Source organism: Antedon mediterranea, chromosome 11 (assembly GCF_964355755.1).
Source record: "Antedon mediterranea chromosome 11, ecAntMedi1.1, whole genome shotgun sequence".
Classification (NCBI taxonomy): domain Eukaryota; kingdom Metazoa; phylum Echinodermata; class Crinoidea; order Comatulida; family Antedonidae; genus Antedon; species Antedon mediterranea.
In genome coordinates this window covers 7,454,606-7,479,040 of record NC_092680.1, presented here as the reverse complement: position 1 = coordinate 7,479,040, position 24,435 = coordinate 7,454,606, and the positions used below count along the sequence as shown (strand labels likewise).

The 24,435-nt window shown below is 33.1% G+C and overlaps 1 protein-coding gene across 5 annotated transcripts in view; it reads left to right on the top strand.

Moving 5' to 3' along the window:
• Positions 1-24,435, top strand: part of LOC140063164 (ras GTPase-activating-like protein IQGAP1) — an 81,415-nt gene that overhangs the window by 6,382 nt on the left and 50,598 nt on the right. For all 5 annotated transcript variants that reach the window (XM_072109635.1, XM_072109633.1, XM_072109634.1 and 2 more), the window contains exons 5-7: positions 20,875-20,952; positions 21,952-22,028; positions 22,690-22,757. In XM_072109635.1, coding sequence (XP_071965736.1) covers positions 20,875-20,952; positions 21,952-22,028; positions 22,690-22,757 — 223 coding nt within the window. The remainder of the gene's footprint in view (positions 1-20,874; positions 20,953-21,951; positions 22,029-22,689; positions 22,758-24,435) is intronic.

The window sequence follows — 24,435 nt, the reverse complement described above, 5'->3', positions numbered from 1 at the left end:
TCTGGCCTGGACAATTTCGGTCGGTTACCATTATTTAAATGCTTTTGATATTTGTAAAACTAAACGTACTGACTAACCTAAGTGTCTTGGATGATTAATAGTGTTTTAGGCGTATAGTGTTTATTGTAGATATGAAAAGTGGTAAAAAAGAATATCAAATGCTTGGTAAATTGTAAAACAGTCCGAAGAAATCTACTAAATAGTGTATAATTGTGTTATAAATATAATGCAATATTGTGAGTATAAATGTGGATGGGCGTTTATTAGATGTATTTGGGGTGGGAGGGGTGGTGGGGTCGAGTAGCGAGATAATTATTTTAATTGATGTTTTATTGGGGAGGTGTTCCGGGCGTTTTTTCATATAAGTACTATCCTAATTGGTATTATTAATACATTATTCCGCGACACAGTGGCCTAAGAAGGAAGACATTTAATAGACGGCTTGCAACATGGGCAGAAGTATCCCAGGGTCCTGACGGGATATAGATAGCGCACAGTGTACATACAAAGTCCTGGCAGCTTACTCAACAACTCGGCTATCAGGATTTCATTCGATTTCAAAACAAAAGCTCTTATCATCAATTCTCTCGATGTAATGTAATTTTATATAACTATTTCCCACAATTTACTCCTATGTTTCATGAATGTATTTAATTTGATCTTTATGTACTACTACTATACCTTCAAACGCGTGGTCCGAAAATAAACAAAAAAAACAAAATGGCTATCGCCACCAAGCACCAACGGCCAACTTACTGTAGTTGAAACAGGTAGTTGTTTTACAACTCCCTGGTTGAAACCAACACCTTCCGTGAACATGGAAATTACTTCTACCGCGCGATTGAAATCAGAAAATTTCTTATAAAACCTTTTATAATATCTTCCTACGATAGAAATATGGAACAATAGCGTCGATGTGAAACTAATGTTATCAAATCTACGTTTCGCGGTACATCCGAGATAGATCAGGTAGGTATCCAAGGCGGAGATTTGTACCGAAGTTTTTGCATTGTGCTCGCCTATGTCAGAATTAACCATAATTTATATATAGATTACCAAAAAATGATAATATATAGTAATTTTAGTATAATGTACTGTAACACTTGTTGTGATAAACTGCAGCCAATACTGTACCTGATAGCCAGGGCACAATTGGTCTGTTTCATGGTGCAAGAGAAGTAATACATGAAATGTGTGGTGCACTTTTTTCAAATCAAAAATCCTACAACCACATTTGAACTTCTCACCATATAACAAGTTACTGGTGATCAGCGTCTGGTATCCTAACCTGACTGTTCATGTTCATGAGTACAGTGCTATCAATTTCTATTAAAACAACATTAGCATTATATATAGCGCCCATTTCTATGAAAAGCTCATAATCAGCGGCGCTTCACATACAGTACTCTCAGTTTCATAACATTAAAATAAATTTTAAAAATGTTTTTTTTTTTTAAATGATCATATCATCAAAATAACCAAACTTATTTTTCACATTTTTAACCGTTTAAAAACGAAAAAATGTAGTAGTAATATAAATTTTTTTGTAGTGTGTGACCTTAAATTAGATCTAAAAAACATAGGAAACTTTACTTTACAGTATTTCGCCAATACTGTAACTAAACAACCGTAATATGTTTGATAAGTACACGCCCATAATTCTTAACTACTAGATAAAAACTACAATATTTCGTATTGATATGTACTTGTAGTTTTTGTGTTAAATAGTCTTTGTTCTACAGTATTTTCTACAGTATCCTTATTTGGTTTCTCATGGGTTAAGATGTTTGCTAGGGATAGGGTTTCATACAGTAGTGATACCCATGTAAGGTTTCTATCAAAACATAATTAAAAGATTTATGTAAACTTAATTAAACTTCAAAGGTGTTAAAGAAAACACCAATTTATTTCTGCTTAAACTATTTTGTAGTTTGTTTTCTTATAAAGTAAAAGGTATGTTATCTTAGTTTGCTATTAAAAAAATGTGATGGGCATTCTATAATTTGCACAGATTCTGTAAAATCTTTACGGTCAATGTATTTTGATCTTGTGATATCTGCAAACCTGTTTAACCAAAATTCTTTCCCCACCATTCAGAGACAATTAGTATTAGCAAAATGAAGAAAATTTAGAGTCAGATTTATCAAGTATGTTGAGCAAATAAATTATCTTAACTCTGTTTTACAGTTGTTTTGCTTAAGTCAGTTTTCATATCCTGACTAAGCAAATTTGTTTACATATTTTTCAAGTCCATTCCATAAGATAATAAGAACTTGTTTGGTAAATAAAGTCTCTGCTTATGTGATTCATTATCTTATATGAATAAAATAAGATATGTTATGTTAGCCCTGTTGCTAAACTTGGTAATGAAAAGCCTTTTACAGTAAATTACTGTCGGTGTCAAGTATTTACTAGTACAGTACAGTTGTAGAATTTGCAGGAAATTGGATGAAGTTGTAGTTTGTATCCATGGTTACAAAATCAATGGTATCATTTCCGCATCAATGAAGCAAAATTCAATTGGAATTTGCTATGACAATTGTTCCTAGTCACTTCCTCTGCCATTGATCAATATTGAACTAATTAATAATTTCTGCAGAATAAATAGTAGAGTTTGTTATTACTGATAGAACATTACTGTGATTGATATAGTATTTGTCTAGCAGTCAGGTGCTATCCAACTTATCATAATATTAATCAAATAAAAAATCAAGTATGAAGTTGATTTCACAATGTTTGCTTGTTTTAGTAATTGACTAAATGGAACAGTATACTAAATGTCTATTGTAGTATAATAAATGATTTAGTGTGCTACTTTTCCTTAATAAATAATATGGTAAAAACTGTAAGTACATATGAGAATATTTGCAAGTAATTATCAGGTGGGGCTCCAATCCACAACCTTCAGATCACAAGATCATACCTCTAGACCACCAAGCTGACCCTCTAACCCTAGGGTTATATTCAAGGAAGCAGTAGCCAACAAGATGATAATAATTCCGGAATAGCTTTGCATCACAACTTGATTGTTTAAATTTTAAATTTATGATAGCAAGATGTAATGCATAGATTCTAATGCAACTTGTTCCTGTAGGATGCATGTTGCAGACGTTTGATTTATTACTACATAAAATAGATATTGATTTTTATATCTTCAGGGATTCAGATTACTAATATTACAAGTCATGGCATTAGACACGCCAAAGTATTTGAAATGCATCAAATTTACATCATCGTCTTTTTATGTGAATAAAGTCTTTGAAGTTTACCAGTTTATTGCAACACATTAATGTCAGCCAGCTCTTTAAAATGAATCAGTCTAAAATATAGAGTAGACTGCCGCATGTTCTTAGAAAATGATAAAATCAGTTCCTAAACATTATTCAATATAATTATAAGTTAAAGGAAAGGAACACCCTGGGCTAAATGTGCCACTGTGCTTATAGATAAATGTAATAAAAACATGATTACAATGGTTCAAGGTACAATAGTAAGCAATTGAGTTAAAAAATAGACTTTTAAACGACAACATATCGGAAATTGAACAGCGCCATTTTGACAGGTTATGAGCAAATATGTGACGTCAGATTAGGTGGACGCATTCAAGCAAATCCAAGCGTCCATCGTCTTAGTACAGTATTTCAATATGGAAGTGCGGGATATAACCATAAATAAAATCAATTAAATAGCCTAACATACCTAATAATTCGGAATATGGCTTGGAGTTTTTATAATTCAGAAAATTTGGAACCAGAATATACAGAAAGAGAGTTAGTTTTGCGTTGTGCAGATGAGGAAAAACGAAGAGAAGAAGAACATTCTCGAGCATAACAAGCCGTCGAAGAATGGTGTACTTGCGGCCAGTGTATCTGTACTCTATGCCTTACTAGGCCTAGAACTCGTGTTGAACGAAAATAAAGTAGACACTGCATCGTCAACCAACAGCCTTCGTTTGGAAGGTTTACCAGTTAATTCCCCTACCAAATCCCGTTTGAAACAGCTAGGCAATAAAAGTAACAATAGATTAATAATAGCTGAAAGATTTACGAATTGGCTTGCAGAAGAAAAGATCGAGCGAAGGTTTGTTTACCAAGCCAGCGCATGCTCATACCGCGTCATCGCCGTCCTGCATGACCGCATGTCGCGTTATTAGCCAATCATATTAGCGGATTCGCTTATCCAATAGAAGCGCCGAATGCAACCGCGAATCTTACAATTTTCGTCGGCCGTATCTGACGTCACAAACAGGCTGCCATGAGCACAAGATGGCGATTTTCAAATGTCTTGAAAACAGCTTTAAAATCCTGTTTACTAGAAAACTACAAATCCGATTTAAACATAAATTGTTCTGAATATTAAGTTGGTAGGGTTACTTTTATAATAGTTAGGTAAAATATTAGGTTGTTCCTTTCCTTTAAAGGATGGTCCCCCCTCTCCTCCCAATATGAGGGGTTTTTTTGCTGATTTTATTTAATGACATAATTATGGAGTCGTGCGCTACTACTATTGGGCTAAAATCTTAAATTAAAAAAACAGATGACACTACAGAATATTTGACTTTGGAAACATAATTCATTAAACCATTAACAGTTTCGTTAGTACTGTACATTGAAACCATGGAATTGTTTTCACTTTTGGGAAACAAATATAGTTACTTTTAGGCCTTTTATTAAACTCCTATCATTCCCTATAAAAAAGTCTTGTCTAGTTTATAAAATATAGTTGATATGGTACAGTATTTGTCTAGAATATTCTAGATTATATTACAAACACTACAAATACCAATTTATTGGTCTATAAAACTATTAAAATCTACATTTATATTTCAGTATTGAAAATATTCTTAATTTCAAAACCAAAAAAAGCAATTATGTTAATAGCAGTTGTCTTATTATACAACCATTTGTACGACTTTGATTGAACTAAATGGATTGTATGTTACAAAATTAGAGAAGTTAAGATTTCATTAGTCAATTCTGTTTCCAGATGCGTGACCTCATCAACAACTTAGGAATATTTCATTCACATGAATTATGAAGATTCATTGAGTCAATTTATACTGAGAACTCATCTGGTTATAAGTTTGTCTTGTTTTTATTCCTGTTGGTTAATTCCAAAGATTACATGAGGCAACTTTAAATTTATTTCTTACAATACAAAACGGTTCTTTCAGAGCAGGAAATTTCCCCTCTCCAGCACACAAGGATGATTCCTTACTCTTTTCGTATAGTACCAAGTTTGTATTGTTTGTAGACGTATAATGTTCATAAATGGGACCAATGGCTTTACTATAACTTCCATCTGAAGGACGAGATTTTGAGAGTAAAGAATTTTTCTTAAGAAAGAAATGCAAGAACAGCAATTGAGGATGTATTATTTCCCAAAAACATAAAAAAATGAAGATTAATTTAGAAGTTTTAAAAAAAATTGCTGTATTTCACTTATAAAAAGACAAAAGAAGCCTATAAGATAACCAAAAACCATTGTCTGTCAGTAGGTATCCCAATGTAAAAATTCAAATTAATGATGGTACTTTTTCTTTCAGTTAATCAGAAGGAACTTACTGAACATAAACTTTTGCAATTTAAATGATTGAAATCGGATTATCCATTCAAAAGTTATGGTCCGTTAAAGTGCCCAAAAAACAGTGATTTTTGCTTGAAAAATGGCACTTTTTCTAATTATATTTGAACCCATTTTTGAAGGGTTATAACTTTTATACTAATAATTTTAAAGTTCTTATTTTTTCCAAACCCATAGATACAACAGAGTTGTACAAGAAAAAATTTTTTTTGGGTGTCCTCGACATTTTTTTTTTTAGATATCGCCCTACAAAATTCGTCCGAGGGCTTTTTACGCGTGATTTTCCCAAATGTCTCAAAAATGCCCAAAAAGTTCCTGTCTTTAAATGATTCATAACTTTTGAACCAATGTGTGAATTAACTTCTTTTTTTTTGCATTGCATAAAATGTAATATGTATTTTAGTAAGGTTATTTATATTGACAGGTAGGTAATTCTGAAATACAACATAAAATATTGTTAAAAAATGTTAAAATGTGAAAAAAAAAAATATTGCGTTAAAAAACTGTGTGGGTATTGTTTCTTGTTATTTTTCGTAAGTATACATTTTTTTAATAATTCTAGTATTTAAAGTTATATTTATAATCATATATTATTTAAATTGATTTTCGAACCGCCAAAAATAAGAATTAAGCCCGTGCTTATTATGTGTTCGATTCCATTTGGAGCGCCGGGCCGAACGTAGACTCGGCCGCGCCTACTACAAGAATACGATAGGCCCCTAGCTAGCAAGGTCTAAATAAAAGCCTGACGCTAAATTCTGCCTAAGAAATATCGGGAAGAAATTTTTTATTTAGCAAAGTAATTACCTCAATGGTATAATTGTAGCATGTTTAATTTTATTTCCCTTTCGATTATTCTAACCGAAAGTTGCACTTTGAATTGAAATATACGGAATACAATTTAGGCCTAGAAACAGCGTAGACATACAACGGCAACACAGGCCAAAGCGCGTTTCGGCCGCCTACATAGAATGGCTTACGGCCGCTGCATAGCAAAATCAAAGCTTCTTAAATTTCTTCGGTACATTTCTTCCTAACGTACTTGCTTTATATAGTAGATTTATAAATATTCCACTTATTAAATAATTTAATAAATCGGTAAAATTGACGTTTCGAAGCAAATATTCCATGAGAGGCGACATTTTTCGACATGCCTCGTGTGCGGCGAAGACTAGTTCAGAAAATGGAACAGTCCACTGCAGGGGTTATCCAATCATTAATTAACGCGCTAATACATGCATACCATGCACATTGTGTGGGCGACGATAATTTAGTAATAAGCGGAGAACTGAATCCCCCCCGTAAGGAAAATGGTAAACACTGATATTTATGGTAGGGATTATTTTTTTCAGTGGTTGGTCTTGTTGGCCTCTTCGCACGAGTTCCACGCAAAGTCAAATAAAACGATGTGGTTTATCAAACAGAAATATAAATTAGCTTCAATTCAATACTAAATTAGCCAGATTTTGATAATGAGAAAGACTAAAAAATTCAATTTTTATCGTTAAAATTGACATTTGAGGCGGATGTACATAATAATAATAACCGATTTACATATCAAAATAAAGAGTATTTAAAGCCTGATAACATGCAACAAAAATTACTCCACCACCTATTATGGACCTCGTGCGATCGTGTTTTGAAAATGTGTAGGTGTTTTCCAAAGTTATTTTTAGCGCGCGGATTTCGGCTCGCCGGCTTTTGTACCTCATTTTTAACTCGCGTTTTCTATTAAAATATTTAATAAACATATATTAAAAATATATGAAAATAATCCCTTAAACAAGATCTTTCCAGACATATAATTTTTATTCACATGTGTATATCAGAAATAGTATATTTTTAACTTCAAAGACACGTCACTTTTTGAAATTTCACGAACGTGTTAAAATCGCGGTAACGAAAATCCGCTTCATTGGGATACCTACTGTCAGTCAAGCAATCTAAGTATTTTTTGCTTTAAATTACCTTTTTTTTAGGTAAATATTTTTTTTCAATCCAGTTTTTGGTCAAAGTGAATTACTATTATGTGACATTAAACAATTTATTTAGGGGAACAATATATCTTTAATTTAAGAATGCAAGCAGTATGATAGCCACATTAATTTTAGTAATTTTTCATAAATTAATAGATTTGAGCTGCATCGACTTACTCATCGATGTTTGACCTCTAAAAATACTTAATGACCTCTTCTGTCAAAGGAAGGGTTTCCTGTGGTTTGACGCTCTTGTGTATAGTAACTACAGCACTTGAGCAGATTTAAGTAATAGCTTCAGTAGGTTATAAGTTTTTGCCAAGGTCACACACATGTTTAATTCGCAAAACAAAATGAATATTCATTTAACTGAAAGAATTGTGAAACATTTTATGTTTATTTCCATCTATTAATTACTAGGTTTATAATTATTACTGCAATAGAACCCCTCGCATGGTACAATAACACCCCTCACATGGTACAATAACACCCCTCAGATGGTATAGTAACACCCCTCGCATGGTACAATAACACCCCTCAGATGGTACAATAACACCCCTCACATGGTACAGTAACACCCCTCGCATGGTACAGTAACACCCCTCGCATGGTACAATAACACCCCTCAGATGGTACAATAACACCCCTCACATGGTACAGTAACACCCCTCACATGGTACAGTAACACCCCTCGCATGGCACAGTAACACCCCTCGCATGGCACAGTAACACCTCTCGCATGGTACAGTAACACCCCTCACATGGTACAGTAACACCCCTCGCATGGCACAGTAACACCCCTCGCATGGCACAGTAACATCCCTCACATGGTACAGTAACACCCCTCACATGGTACAGTAACACCCCTCACATGGTACAGTAACACCCCTCACATGGTACAGTAACATCCCTCGCATGGTACAGTAACACCCCTCACATGGTACAGTAACACCCCTCACATGGTACAGTAACACCCCTCACATGGTACAGTAACACCCCTCACATGGCACAGTAACATCCCTCACATGGTACAGTAACACCCCTCGCATGGTACAGTAACACCCCTTGCATGGCACAGTAACACCTCTCGCATGGTACAGTAACATCCCTCACATGGTACAGTAACACCTCTCGCATGGTACAGTAACATCCCTCACATGGCACAGTAACATCCCTCACATGGTACAGTAACACCCCTCACATGGTACAGTAACACCCCCTACATGGTACAGTAACACCCCTCACATGGTACAGTAACATCCCTCGCATGGTACAGTAACACCCCTCACATGGTACAGTAACACCCCTCACATGGTACAGTAACACCCCTCACATGGTACAGTAACACCCCTCACATGGCACAGTAACATCCCTCACATGGTACAGTAACACCCCTCGCATGGTACAGTAACACCCCTTGCATGGCACAGTAACACCTCTCGCATGGTACAGTAACATCCCTCACATGGTACAGTAACACCCCTTGCATGGCACAGTAACACCTCTCGCATGGTACAGTAACATCCCTCACATGGCACAGTAACACCTCTCGCATGGTACAGTAACATCCCTCACATGGCACAGTAACATCCCTCACATGGTACAGTAACACCCCTCACATGGTACAGTAACACCCCCTACATGGTACAGTAACACCCCTCACATGGTACAGTAACACCCCTCGCATGGCACAGTAACACCCCTCGCATGGCACAGTAACACCTCTCGCATGGTACAGTAACATCCCTCGCATGGCACAGTAACATCCCTCACATGGCACAGTAACACCTCTCGCATGGCACAGTAACACCCCTCGCATGGCACAGTAACACCCCTCACATGGTACAGTAACACCCCTCGCATGGCACAGTAACATCCCTCACATGGCACAGTAACACCCCTCACATGGTACAATAACACCCCTCACATGGTACAGTAACACCCCTCGCATGGCACAGTAACATCCCTCACATGGCACAGTAACACCTCTCGCATGGTACAGTAACACCCCTCACATGGCACAGTAACACCCCTCACATGGTACAGTAACATCCCTCACATGGCACAGTAACACCTCTCGCATGGCACAGTAACATCCCTCACATGGTACAGTAACACCCCTTGCATGGCACAGTAACACCTCTCGCATGGTACAGTAACATCCCTCACATGGTACAGTAACACCCCTCGCATGGTACAGTAACACCCCTCACATGGTACAGTAACACCCCTCGCATGGTACAGTAACACCCCTTTATTTTATTAGGAGACACACTCCCTGATTATTCAAACAAAGGGAAATATACATTTTACCACTAGTCTACGAGTACGACCATCCCTATTTAGGGTACTGCATCAAAAACTTAAAAAGAGAAGGGGGAAGTAAAGTAGAGTAAATGTAACATTTTAGTTTCAATAGCTTGATAAAGGAATTTGAAGGTGGGTGTCCGCGCCCACCTCTGCCTGGCACAATTACATCCTGGATGTGCTGTTAAATTGTTACAATACAATTTAGATATTTTGCCAACAAAAACACACAGGGCTGGCGTAGCATGGTCTTAAATTTTTACCATTTGTTCATGATATTTTGCTGTAGTTCACTTACCCTAACCCACTTTCCCTGCAAAATTAAAGCTTACCTACTGTAGTGTAGGATTGTTTGTATATTATGATGATTTATACTATACTTGCCCATGAATACAAAATCATTGAACTACCATACTGTAGTAGTATACCATTAACTTGATAGAATTATTATTTGTAGCCTTGGGCATGTGTTGTCTAATATAACAATGAATTGAAAGGACGGCATTGGTACTTGTAGGTCTATTAAACATTAATTAATAATTCAACGACTTTAAAGACCTTGTGTGTTGACACTTGTATTAACAAGAGAATCTGACATTCAAATTCTCACTATTCATTTATCTTATTCTAAAAACAAAAATCATAGTAAATTTAAAGGGTCTGTTTCTGCTGCATAACGCAATTTAACCGGTTATTTTTAAATAGATTAAAAATAGATAACAATAACAAGACCGCGTTTCTGCTCAATTTGTGCTCCGAAATAACCGGTTAAATCTATGGGTGGTCGTCGAGCAAAACATCATCATTACCCAAAATGCAATACACTCAGACGGAAGTAGTAAGTTGGCTGTTTGTTTACATCGACGTCGTGAGTACACACGTGTGTATATATCGCCGAACATCTTACTCAAACATGTTAAAAAAATAAAATGTTGTCTCCAGGTCTACAAGTTTTGTTTTTTGTAAAGCCTACTTACATCGCTAATAAAATTAATTCTCATGGCGCCTTCAATAACATGATGGGGAGGGTCGTGCAGCGCCCGATCGCCTAGGATAATTTTTATCCTCAACAAAGGCGATGAAATACGGCCCTTCCCACGTGAACGACTGTTGTCTTTCGCGAGCGCGGTCCTACAAAACACCAAACGGAAACAAAGACGAGACTCAGATTGTTGCAATACTTACCAAACGAGAGTAGATAATTGTTAATTAATTATGAAAACCCAACTTTTATAGCAAAAATCGTCCGAATTTATGTTAAAAACGATGAGTTTAGCCACAAAAACTTAAATAAAACGAGAGTATCCAAGTCATAGAATATCGCACGCACATAGTGCCTTTAATAAAGTAATGAGTATTGAACATTATTTCGTATATTTATGTACTAACATAAATAATAACACATTTCTATGCTTAATAAAATCATATTTAATATATTATCAAAGGCTCTGATTACCTTTGTTTTCGGTCGATGTGATGTTTTTCTAAAAAATTATGTTATGTAAAACGATCAAAGTAAGAATGTTCAGTGTTCTCCTATTAAAGGCACTAAGGGCGTGCCATAAATACGCTCGTTTGAATTAAGTTTTTGTTGCTAAATTCATCGTTTATAACATAAATTCGGATGATTTTTGCTATAAAATTTGGGTTTTCATAATTAATTAACCATTATCTACTATCGTTTGGTAGGTATTTGCAACATTCTGAGTTCCTTTTGTTTCCGTTTTGGTGTTTATATAGGACCATCCATACCCTTCGCGAGCATGTATTAACGCCTCAAATTGCTTAGCTTGGGTAGTCCCTGGAACTCCACCCCAAACTCCTCTTTTACTTTCGCAAAAATGCCCTTATTTATTATCTGTGATTCTTTTCTATTGCCTGCCATCCTTCCCCGTACTTTCTCTCCCCCCACAACTGAATAACATATCTTGTGATTTCATTCATCCACATACATGTTCACTTCTTCGTTCGACTGTCAAAACCACGAGGAAAACACACATCGTATGCGACGGTATCTGACCCGGGGTCACAACTGTCAATCAAATAACCGTTATTTCGTGTTGCAGCTAAGAATTGCTCAGCGATAACCGGTTAAACGGCGTTCTAACACCGATTTAAATTGGTGTTTTTAACCGGTTATTTTGCGCTGCCTTTTAACCGGTTACCACAAATTTGTCCTGTTTCTGCTGCCAAGAAAATGGAGTTAATTTATTCACACCGATTTTAATTTATTCACACCGATTTTAACCGGTTATTTTTGATGCAGCAGAAACAGGCCCAAAGACACTAGACCTGCGGCTTTTTCACATAATTTAAGGTCACACACTGCATTTTATGTAAAAATACTACTATATACTGCGATATTTTTTTGTCTTTAAACGGTTAAAAGTGTAAATAAATAAATAATTTTAGTGGCCGCCCTAACTACTGTAAGTTAGGCCTAAAAAACATCTACGAGAGAAATTTCTACATGAGCTACTTAGAATTAGATAGTGCATTGTTTTTCTCGTTTATCATAACTGACCTTAGAACGCACATTTTTAAGGCAAGAATTTACCTGGTTTTAATATTTTTACAGTTATACAGAGTCATTACTTTTACAAACGTCAAAAATTGCAGGTTTGAAGTATGTTCAATTTGAGATCAAATTTAGTGTTGAGATTGTTCATAGTATATTTTGATTACCCATAGGCCTGGGTATAAAAGTTGTAAGCATTTTAGGCCGTCGGATTATAATCAGATTGCAACAATGGTTACCAAAGTCATGTGACGAATTCAGCCTCCTACAGTAAATTCAGGGTGGTACACTTTATTCAAGCATAGGATTAAACTGATTGACTGACTGATGAAATTGTTTTCACATTTTTTTAAGCAGTTCAGCTGCTATTATTATTAAACTTACAAAAAAGAAAACATTTAACTACAGACAGAGATTTCAAGAAGCTTCATGCAGGCACCTGTTGCAAAAGACATAACTCACAGACAAAACAACATAAAACGTACATGACCCATTTCAACTTTAACCAGGTTAAATAGGCATGCGAGTTATTAATATATAGTTATTAACAAAATGGATTGAAAATCTTGTTAATAATTAATCTAAATGATAGTAAAATGATTACACATGTTATGAAACCGTACTCTACATTTTTATATTTTAACTTGTGCTGTACATACCACAGGTAGTGAAGAGTAAAGTAAACCAGTAATACAGTTGAACACTCCTTTGGGACATCCCTATTATAGGGACACTTCCTGGTTAAAATGAATGAGAGCAAATATATATTTTAACACTATGAAAACCTTCTAATGAGTACCCGTATTCAGAGACACCTCTATTGAAGGGACAATTCTTGGTTAAACAACTGAGAGGAAATTATGTTTTACCACTATGAAAACCTCCTAATGGGTTCGGTACCCCTATTCAGGGAAACTCCTATTAAAGGGACACTTTCTTATTAATGTATTTCTATTCTTTCTTAAAAGTAAAGCAAAATTATGTAAAGAACACAGTTGGCATATGTTTAATTCATTCATACATTTTGCTTTCTGTTGATTTATTGTTCATTGCTACAGTATAGTTAACTGCACACACTTAATATTCATTCAAATCTTATTTGCATAATGCCCAGGGTTGCATTAAAATACTTGCGGCTTTTAATTATTCGTTCTTGATAGAATGGAAGGAGTTTTACCTGATGAATATTACGTTTGATTGGATCATTTATCAACCAGTATACTGTAGTAACAAATGTGATATCTAAATTAATTATTCAACATGTTTGCTCTGCCTACAATGTTAATCAAACTTCAAAATGTGATGTCCCCATATATGGACATGATGATGTCATATCAACTACCATATTTTGGCACATAAAACAACTAGTTTGATAGTGTAGACAAAGCTTTACAGCATTGGTTTCAATAGTAGACTATCTGTAGCAGAAGGTTTTTCATTTACCGTAGTCTCTCTGGTGACAAAGTATGATGAAAAACATGGCTTCAGATCTCAATTTATGATTAGTGATCAGAGATTATGTTTCTTATTTTTTTAACATAAATTGCAGCCGATAAATTCTAAATATCTTAAGTTTGTCATAATAATTTGTAGGAAATTTGTCATTTCTCAAAGTGCAAGTAAAGGAAATGATTAATTTAATATTTGCTAGTTTTCTACTGGAATATGGAAGTTTCCAATTAAATGAAATTGTGTATGATCTAAGGGTATCTCATCCAAGAACATTGAACATTAAACATAACAATTGTTAACGTTCTTTATCTTTGAAATTTGGAGAACCAATGTTACAATGAGTTTCCATTATCCAAAATAATTACAACCGACTGTTTGTTTGTTTGTTTGTTTGTTTGTTTCATTTATTTTCCAATCATTCAACAAAATAGAATAGATTATACTTCAGAAAAAAAGATAAAAAGACAATTTGTGAAATGAGATCAAAATGAGTAAGAATTACTTTAAGCATTGACCACCTAGTTGTCGACATGACAAGTAAAACTAAAAACTATATTATTTATACCGACTACAAAATATAAAAAAGAAAAAACAACATTGTGAATCATGAAGAATGGGATCGTTCTGTAATAGTTAAAACTTACTAAAATAAAAGATTGAAGGACAATACTGTACTTCCAATACATTAGAAACTTAAAGCGACACCTTCGAGACCCAAACAAATGTCCCCTGAATAGAGGTTGGTAAAATATATAATTCCCCATATTTGTTTCATGGGAAATTGTCCTGAAAATTGTCATGGTGTGTCCAATTGTGGATATATTATTTTAAAACAACAATTTAAATACTACAAATAAGCATAATAAAAAGATTTATACAAAGTAGCAAATCACTGTGAAGTTGTAAGGAGAAGAATTACCTTAATTGAAGATATTGTAATGTAACTCTATTCTCTTGTGTGTATTAATGCCATGTTTTATTGAGATTCATTACTTTGCGTCGCGACTATTGTTTTATACACTTAAATGTATTTTATATTGTAATAGTGAATAATGAACTTACTGTAATGAATCATTTGTAGTACCTTTTCCTTTTATTATGGATAACAACAAATTAGACTTTAATTTTGACTGCAAATTGCTTTTATATTTGTGTGTGGTTCTATAGTGATTTAAACTCAACAAAAGTGTTTCAAATTGGCTGATACTAGCTTGAAGGTGTTATTGACCCAAAATCAAAAACCTTTCTTGAGATTCAAAAATAGTCCTTCTTAATTTATGAGATTTTGGGAGATTTTTCTTTGCAGTATACTATATATTTTGGAAACAATTTCATAGAAGCTATCAAGGTTATGTTCAAAAACATTTAATCAATAATATCATTATCAGCAAGTAAAAAATTAAACAATTGAAAAATAGAACAATTAAAAAGTATATAAAACAAAGCATTATTAGAATTAGTAGATGGTTTATTTCAATAAACTATACCTGTATATAAACATTCAAAACATGTGTTTTGTTTTATTCACATTCTCAACATTTCGAAAAACAAAGATAAACGACACAATCACGTTTATATAAATTCCAAGTATGGTACTAATATTTTATTTTTAGCTAAACGTCACAAAAGCGGTAGATGATGACGTATTAACAGATTGGTGTGATATTTCGGTTTGTGTAGACAGAAAACAGCAGGCCCTCCGTGTGCAAATGAGTTCAATTTCTTTGAGAAGTCAACAAAAGGAGAAACAATGCTGTTGAGCTCGGTCTACACTATCAAACTTTGTGACAAAAAAATGTGATGTGCCCATATATGGACATGATGACATCATATCACTACCATATTTTGGGATATCGCTACCATATTTGGGCATATCACACTTTTTTTGTCAAACTAGTTTGATAGTGTAGACAGAACTTTATTTTAATACAGTAATGTTCGTTGTAACCTCATTTAGCTGTAAAATATACTGTATTCTATTATATTATTATTTCTTCATAAATAAGGTCAAGTTAGAATTGTAACACTAACAGTAATTGAAAACATTTTTTTTTAATACTGTATGTTTTCATCTATAGTTGTTTTTATGTTTTACGTGTACGTTTATGTAATTATTTGACTGTATGTGCCATGAGGAGCAACAGTGACGGACTTTATAGTTGACTCTCTCTATGCTGTCCCTCGATCAAATAATAAATACTTTGTTGTTTATTGTTTTTATACATATATTATTGATGTTTGCTGATTTTTTTATGTTGAATTGAATAGATTTTTCTGTAGGTTTCTATGTACTACTACTAAATACATACTCAATACTTATAATGTAGGCCAGTATATAAAAATGAGATTGGCCCGTAAAATCATCAATAATACGTGTACGACTTTGTAACCTTTTTGATATCCTGATTCATATTTATATTTTCTCACTCTCTGTATGCTCAACACTTTAAACGTGACCTCATTGTTATTCGTCACTAGTAACATGAGCGGGCATACTGTAGAGCACTGTTAGAAGAGCCTTCGGACAGCGCAAACCACATGACAAGTGCCCTCAAGCATCGTAATCCGCATGATATTTTCAACATTCCAATAGGAGACATTGCTGTAATTAATGACAAATAGAACAAAGTGTGCGATTTTGTGATCTGTGGTTAGATTAAAATTAATTAAATTGTCCTCAACCTGATACAGTAAATATTGTATGTTTTTAAAAATCAAATATTCATAGTCATTACTGTACTGTAGTACCATAATCTTTATCATAAAAATAACAGAGATACTGTATGTTTGAAAAACTGGCATACAAAAAACAAAGAATTGCACATTTCAATTCCATTATATATTATTAATTATTAATAATTCCACTAGTATACATACAGGTACATTATAAATTCATATTTATGTTGCTATTCAGGGAAAATAGAACATTAAAAATGAATTACTTTAAAGAAGTATGTAAGTGAAAAACAAAACAAAAACCTATTCAGCTAGTAGTAGTACTTTTTTAAGCTGTTGTAAACAACAGAGAATTCATTAATTTTCCATTTGTTCAGACAAACTTGTTTAGTTGCTTATTTTCTATTATTAATACAACCTGTGAAACAACCTGTACAGTAGGTTTCCCAGGAGTGAAACCACTATTGTTCACTAAATTGAAAAATTCCATAACATGAGTAATATGACAATTATATAGTTAGTGGTTACTTAATGTAATTAGCGCACCTAAAAGAAACAACTTGTTTCCACCAACCACCTCACGACGAATATCCAATGTAGTTTATGGCTGAAAGGGAAAAATAGTAGGTTGTACAAGATGTGAAAGTAATTGTTAATTTAAGTATTTAAACACATGTTTATGAAGAAATGTTTTCGAACAATAATTTTCATACAGTATAGATATAGTAGATTTTGATATGTTTATGGGTTTTTTTATATTTAGATAATGTAAAATACAGTATCTGTAAAGGTACAATACAGTTAATGCTAGTTTAAAGTAAATGTACTAATAAGCAGACACAGACCCTTTTAATATAAAGCTTACTATTTATTTAGGATTATTGTTTAGATAAGATTCAAATTTCTATGATTGTTGTTTAGATTAGCAATAGAAAGCTGAACAAATTATATCTTAATTTACTTTCAAGTTCATATGCTATTTTCTTATTTCTTGTCTCTGAAATGTTTCTTACTCATAGATAGATTAATCGTTTGATTGTTTTCTTTTATTGTGACATGACAAGTAAGATAGCACCTTATTTGATATAGGAAAGCAATTGAATACACTCAATCTCCTAGTTTGCAAAGATTAAACATTAATTTTACTAAAAATGTTAAAATACAGATGATATAATAATATACTGTACCAGTCTTAAGCTCTGTTTTGACAAAAGTGTGACGTGCCCAAATATGGTAGTGATATGCCCCAGTATGGTAGATATACTGTATGACATCACCATGTCCATATATGGGCACATCACACTATCAAACTACAGTATACTGTAGTTTGACAAAAGTGTGATGTATCCAAATATGGTAGTGATATGCCCAAGTATGGTAGATATACTGTATGACATCATCGTGTCCATATGGGCACATAACATTTGTTGCCACATAAATTTTAGACATTATGTCAACCAAAACAACCAAATGTTTTTCTGTATACAGTAGTAGTATTTATATTTATCTTTTGTGGGTGTTGTATTTTTATTGTAGTCAAATTTTGTGCAAGGAAATACTTTAGCCTCCTGTTCCCCAATTGGGCACCTTTCATGGGAAATCTATTGACTATACTAGATTGTTTTCATGTCCAATGTATTTTTTTGTTTGGACAATTTAAGCAAAATTATGTTGCTGTATTTGAATGAACGTACATTGCTGTTAAGCTCTGCCTACACTATCAAACTAGTTTGACAAAAACAAAATGTGATGTGCCCAAATATGGTAGTGATATGCCCAAATATGATAGTAATATGACATCATTTTTTGTCATATAAAGCAAGATTTTCCTTTGTTGGAAAGCTACAAAAGTATTCATTCTCTCATTCTGTAGGATTAAGACAATAATTGGAATGTTTATTGCAAATTATTTTAAGCTTTTATTTCAGGAACAAATTGATATCATCGATACCTTCTTTGCTTGAGTAGGCTCTTAAGTATACACTAGGGATTTCAGATCAGTCTGGATATATCCTGGTAGGATAACGCCCGTTAAGTATTGCATGGATGCAGGAAGGGCTTTGGTGCTCAGTCAATGAATGATTTTACAGTGTGATAAGGAAGGAAAAAGAAGATTGCTTTTAGTTTCAAGTGGAGAAAAACAAAACTTACAAAGTCGCTAATGAAGCTTGGGAATTCCAAGACTAATATTGTTTCATAATGTATTGTCGTTGTCTATATTTAGTCGTCGTTTATTTTTAGTTTTAATACGTTGAGCACAATTGAAACAATATCATTTAATTTCCATATTAAGAAAATAAAAATAACATCTCTCAGAAGTGAAATTTATAAATACTTTGTTTTTTGAATCCATGACATATGAATCGCTACTTGCCAATGATAACACAGTCCATAGAAAGGTGTCCACTGTCCCATTGTGGACTCACAAACTCACTTATAGGTACAATTTCTGAAAGCTTTTTAAAGGCTTATTAGCCAGCCCCTCATTCCACTCTTAAGAGTTCATTGACCCTGAAAGATATTTTCACTGTGTATTACTTTAAAAAAAGAATAATTTTTGAAGAAGCTTTGCAATTAAAACTTTATTAAGTTTTCAAAAACTTCCCAATACAACTGTTGCCATTTTGATACTCCATGTGTAATAACCATAAAATCTTTATTTCAAAAGACTAAATATGTTTTTCCACGAGGTCGTATGGATACATGCAATTTAGAAAAATGTGTTTCTCTTTATATATTAATATAGAAAAAACAAACTCCAAAAAATGTGTTTTACCTATTTAAAGTGAAAATTTTACATGATTGTTTATGTTAAAAATTATATTTTAATTTATACAAGGTTTTAAAGTATAAATATCCTAAAAGCTCTCTAGATAATTGAAAGAGTGTATCATGTTTAAAGCAGTTGATTTTTAGCCGAATTAATATAGATAAAACAAACTCCAAAAAAATGTGTTTTATCTTTTAAAGAGAAAATTTTACATGATTGTTTATGTTAAAAATTATATTTTATACAATGTTTTAATGTAAATATCCTAAAGCTCTCTAGATAATTGAAAGAGTGTATCAAGTTTAAAGCAGTTGATTTTTAGCCGATTTAGTCAAACTAGCTCTCAATATGGTTAAATTTACAGTTTCCTCTCTGGCTTCCGTTGTTAATTAACAGGCTTAGAAATTTTTTTAAACAATCTTATTTTGTGTACGTGTATTGTAATACTAATACAGATGTGTTATTAAATTTGTTTGATATCCTTTGCAATTCATATACAAACCATAGCATTAAACATAACAGTTGTGAAATCCCATACTGCTGTTAAATTGTATGTACAAAAAACCCTTAATTTCTGGATTTTTTTAAAACCATTTTTAAAAACTGAATGGGAAAGAGGAAGGTAGTATTAAATGCTATTTTATAATTTTAGATAGCCCAAATTCAATTTGTTTGGAAATCAATAATTTTATAAAAAATGAAAACACAAATGTCTTTAACAGTATCTTATCTATATTATTAATTCACCTTTTTTTTTACAAGACAGATATCTTGTAAAACTAAAGATTGTAAACAAGAAATATTTCTTACAAAAAACGCTGCTCGCTTATTGAAAAATATTTTTTATTTCAAATGTTTTTGAATGTGTCATTTTATTGTCACATAAGAGATACAATAGTTATTTTACCTGAAAAAATGTAATTTAAAGCAACAAATACTTAAATTGTCTGTCAGACAATGGTTTTTGGGTTTCTTTTCATTTTTTATATGTAAATAAATATTACTTTTTTGTTACAGAAGTGAATACTCAATTTCTGTCACTTTAGTTAATTTTATTGCTAAGGTCAAATCTGGGGGTCACTTCATCACCCTAGATATTTCAATTGTGAAGTATCCTATTACAAACACAAACTTTAATGGACTGTTTCGATAATAATTCAATGAATATCTGACACTGACAGTGAATATAGGGATTTGTAATTTTAGCATGACATGTCCTAATAGACTCTTTCCCAGCCGTTTTTTGGGTCTACTGGAATCAATAAATCATAGTGGAGTTTCCATTTTCACAAAACTGTCTGTCCTTAGAACTATAACTGCTGCTTGCTTTAGCTTCTGATTGAGTAGTCCTAATGGGACGTAGCGGGCTAGAGCAGCAGCGTGAAAAAAAAGAGTAAAAATAAATATTATATTATATACAGTATTATTATATATCAAGGATTTATTGGCCATCAGACCTGTACTACTAAATGAAACACTTCATACATTCTCCGACAAAATATGTTATTGCTTTCTTTATGATACACTGTGCATTATAATGGTATTTGTAAATTATTTGTTTAATATTACTTTTATTATTTTTGTCTTTACAGTCAAAAGGCCTTCATTTTAGACACACAGATAATATCAACTATTGGTTGAGGTCAATGGAAGACGTTGGATTACCACAGGTAAAGCCAAGCATTGCTATAGCAATAAAAATAACACTTGAACAGACCTTTATGAACCTTCCTTTACCACATGCAAGTTTGTAGTTATCATAGCATGCCAACTAGTGTTTTTGTACATTAAAGTACAGGAAGTTATGTACAATGTTCTGTATGTTATCATCTAGATAATGTTTTGGTTCATCCAATCTAGATAGTTTGAAACATTTGAAGAGTTTGTTTTTAAAATTTATGAAATCATGGAGCTAGAAATACTGAACATGACATAATAGTCGAGTAGGGTACGAAATTTGAATAAAGAAACAAATAATTCTATTAACAATTTATTTATTTAGTCATTATTAAATAGGTGGGATTATTGAGCATGGGATTATATTCCAACTTGGGATTATATTCCAACATGGGATTATATTCCAACATGGGATTATATTCTAACATGGGATTATATTCCAACATGGGATTATATTCCAACATGGGATTATATTCCAACATGGGATTATATTCCAACATGGGGTTATATTCCAACATGGGATTATATTCCAACTTGGGATTATATTCCAACATGGGATTATATTCCAACATGAGATTATATTCCAACATGGGATTATATTCCAACATGGGATTATATTCCAACATGGGATTATATTCCAACATGGGATTACATTCCAACATGGGATAACATTCCAACATGAGACTATATTCCAACATGAGATTATATTCGGTCATATGGTATATTCAAAAAGGATTACAGAACTTTTTAAAATCTGTGGCTTATCGTGTGGTTCATTTATTACCAATATTAACCATCTGCTATCATTACCGTATGTTAATAATGAGTTTAGCACATTATTACCGTATTTATATTAATCTGAATATTTGTGTTTGCGTACAATATTATAAATATTTTTATATATGAATATTTTACTGTTAATATTTGAATGAGGAAGTGTACATGAAATAATGTCATTTTTGTTTTGCTTTTTTTTTGTGTGTGTGTAATAGATATTTTATCCAGAGACAACAGATGTTTATGACAGAAAGAATATGCCTCGAGTAGTGTACTGTGTTCATGCTCTCAGGTAGACTATTCACCAACTATTGGTTTTCAATCTTAAAAAAATATAGTTGTGCACGTGTATAAGAAGAAAAGTCATGAACTGTTGCAAAGATGTATGGCTTTTCTTTTGAGGTGTAGGAGTGCGATCACTCACCTAACACCTAAAATGAGTTGTACAATGTATAAGCGCACTTACATTTGGTAAACTTGGTACACACTAAGATACAAACAGCACACCTACAACACACCTGAATGTGGTGTTGAGTGAAATTTGTAATACACTTGAATTTGATGAACTTGTACACACTAAGATACAAACAGCACACCTATAACACACCTGGATGTGTTGAGTGCAATTTGTAGCACACCTGCAATTTCCAAAAGACAAGGCCTGATGATGATGCAAACAAAAAACCATTTCACTTTTTCTGATATTTTAGTGACCCTCAATTTCAGAATTGAAGTTAAATTCTTAGAAATGTGATAATAGTCTGTTAATTTGCTAAAAAAAAACAACTCTATAGTTACACCCTAAAACACATACACAATGTGGGTGAGTGAACACAAAATTATTATCATGTATGTTTTTAATGGCGTTATCATTTTTCTATAATTAATTTTTATCGTCAATATACATACATTTATATTTAAAATATGTTCAATGTTACTTATATGTTTTTCAGTTTATACCTATTTAAACTCGGAAAAGCTCCACAAATTCAGAATCTTTATGGAAAAGTGGATTTCACAGGTTAGTGGTTTATTTAATATTTAGAAATATGATTTATTTATTTATTGAATTTAATTGAAGAAATTAGAAAATAAAATGTTGATTTTGAAAATACATTAGAACCCCTATTAAGGAGGCACCTTTGGGCGGAAGTTCTTCTTTGATAGGGTGTCCCCAAAATAGAGGTTTGCCATAGAGAAAACATATATTGCCTGTCATTAATTTATAGGAACGTGTCCCCAAAATAGAGGTTTGCCATAGAGAAAACATATATTGCCTGTCATTAATTTATAGGAAAGTGTCCCCAAAATAGAGGTTTGCCATAGAGAAAACATATATTGCCGGTCATTAATTTATAGGAAAGTGTCCCCAAAATAGAGGTTTGCCATAGAGAAAACATATACTGCCTGTCATTAATTTATATGAAAGTGTCCCCAAAATAGAGGTTTGCCATAGAGAAAACATATAATGCCTGTCATTAATTTATAGGAAAGTGTCCCCAAAATAGAGGTTTGCCATAGAGAAAACATATACTGCCTGTCATTAATTTATAGGAACGTGTCCCCAAAATAGAGGTTTGCCATAGAGAAAACATATAATGCCTGTCATTAATTTATAGGAAAGTGTCCCCAAAATAGAGGTTTGCCATAGAGAAAACATATAATGCCTGTCATTAATTTATAGGAAAGTGTCCCCAAAATAGAGGTTTGCCATAGAGAAAACATATACTGCCTGTCATTAATTTATAGGAAAGTGTCCCCAAAATAGAGGTTTGCCATAGAGAAAACATATAATGCCTGTCATTAATTTATAGGAAAGTGTCCCCAAAATAGAGGTTTGCCATAGAGAAAACATATATTGCCTGTCATTAATTTATAGGAAATCGTCCCCAAAATAGAGGTGTCCCCTGAATAGGGGTGTCTTAAAGGAGGCATTCTACTGTAGAACATCTATCTTGAACAAAGCAATACACTTGTATTTATTCATGATCTGGATACACCTTCAATTGCTACAATACATTTGATATTCTTCAAAATGCATACTACTGATAAGATGATTTATACAGCCTATGAGCTACGTGATCGTGCATCACACATGTGTAATACCCACTTATTATAATCTATGATTACAGTTATATTCTTAAGTGCATTCAACACACGCATAAAATATCAATACAAATGACTGGCAATCTGTTGATGCTATTCTTGTGGGTTGTTCTATGAACTCCTCATTAGCGAGTTTTGTTTCGGAAAAAAGACGAAGAACACAGTAATTTTAACAAACCATGACGTTCTGTTAATTTACTGTCTCCTTCGTGTACCCTCACAAAATGAATTCATGCTATTTTAAAATCAATTACTATCTGCTGTTTATTGGGTAAATAAATTTGCTAGCGTCTATCTACTGTATCTGTAGACCAGAAGACAGGATTTTGGAACAGCGAGGTCCTCAGCCTAAAAATGAAATGCTGAACTTAATCTTATGTCCTATCTTTTTGCAATAGAACTTTCTAAATTTATTGCAAGAATTTTATCTTTAAAAAATGTTTTTAAGCAAAGAGAAACTTCAATGCACACAAAAACATTCTTGAACATTCCAAGGGCCTGTTTCTATTGAAAAATAAAAAAAGAACGGTTTTTTGGAAACCGGTTTCGGCTGTTGTTTATAAATAAAGATCGCGTTGCAGCTCAATTTTTAC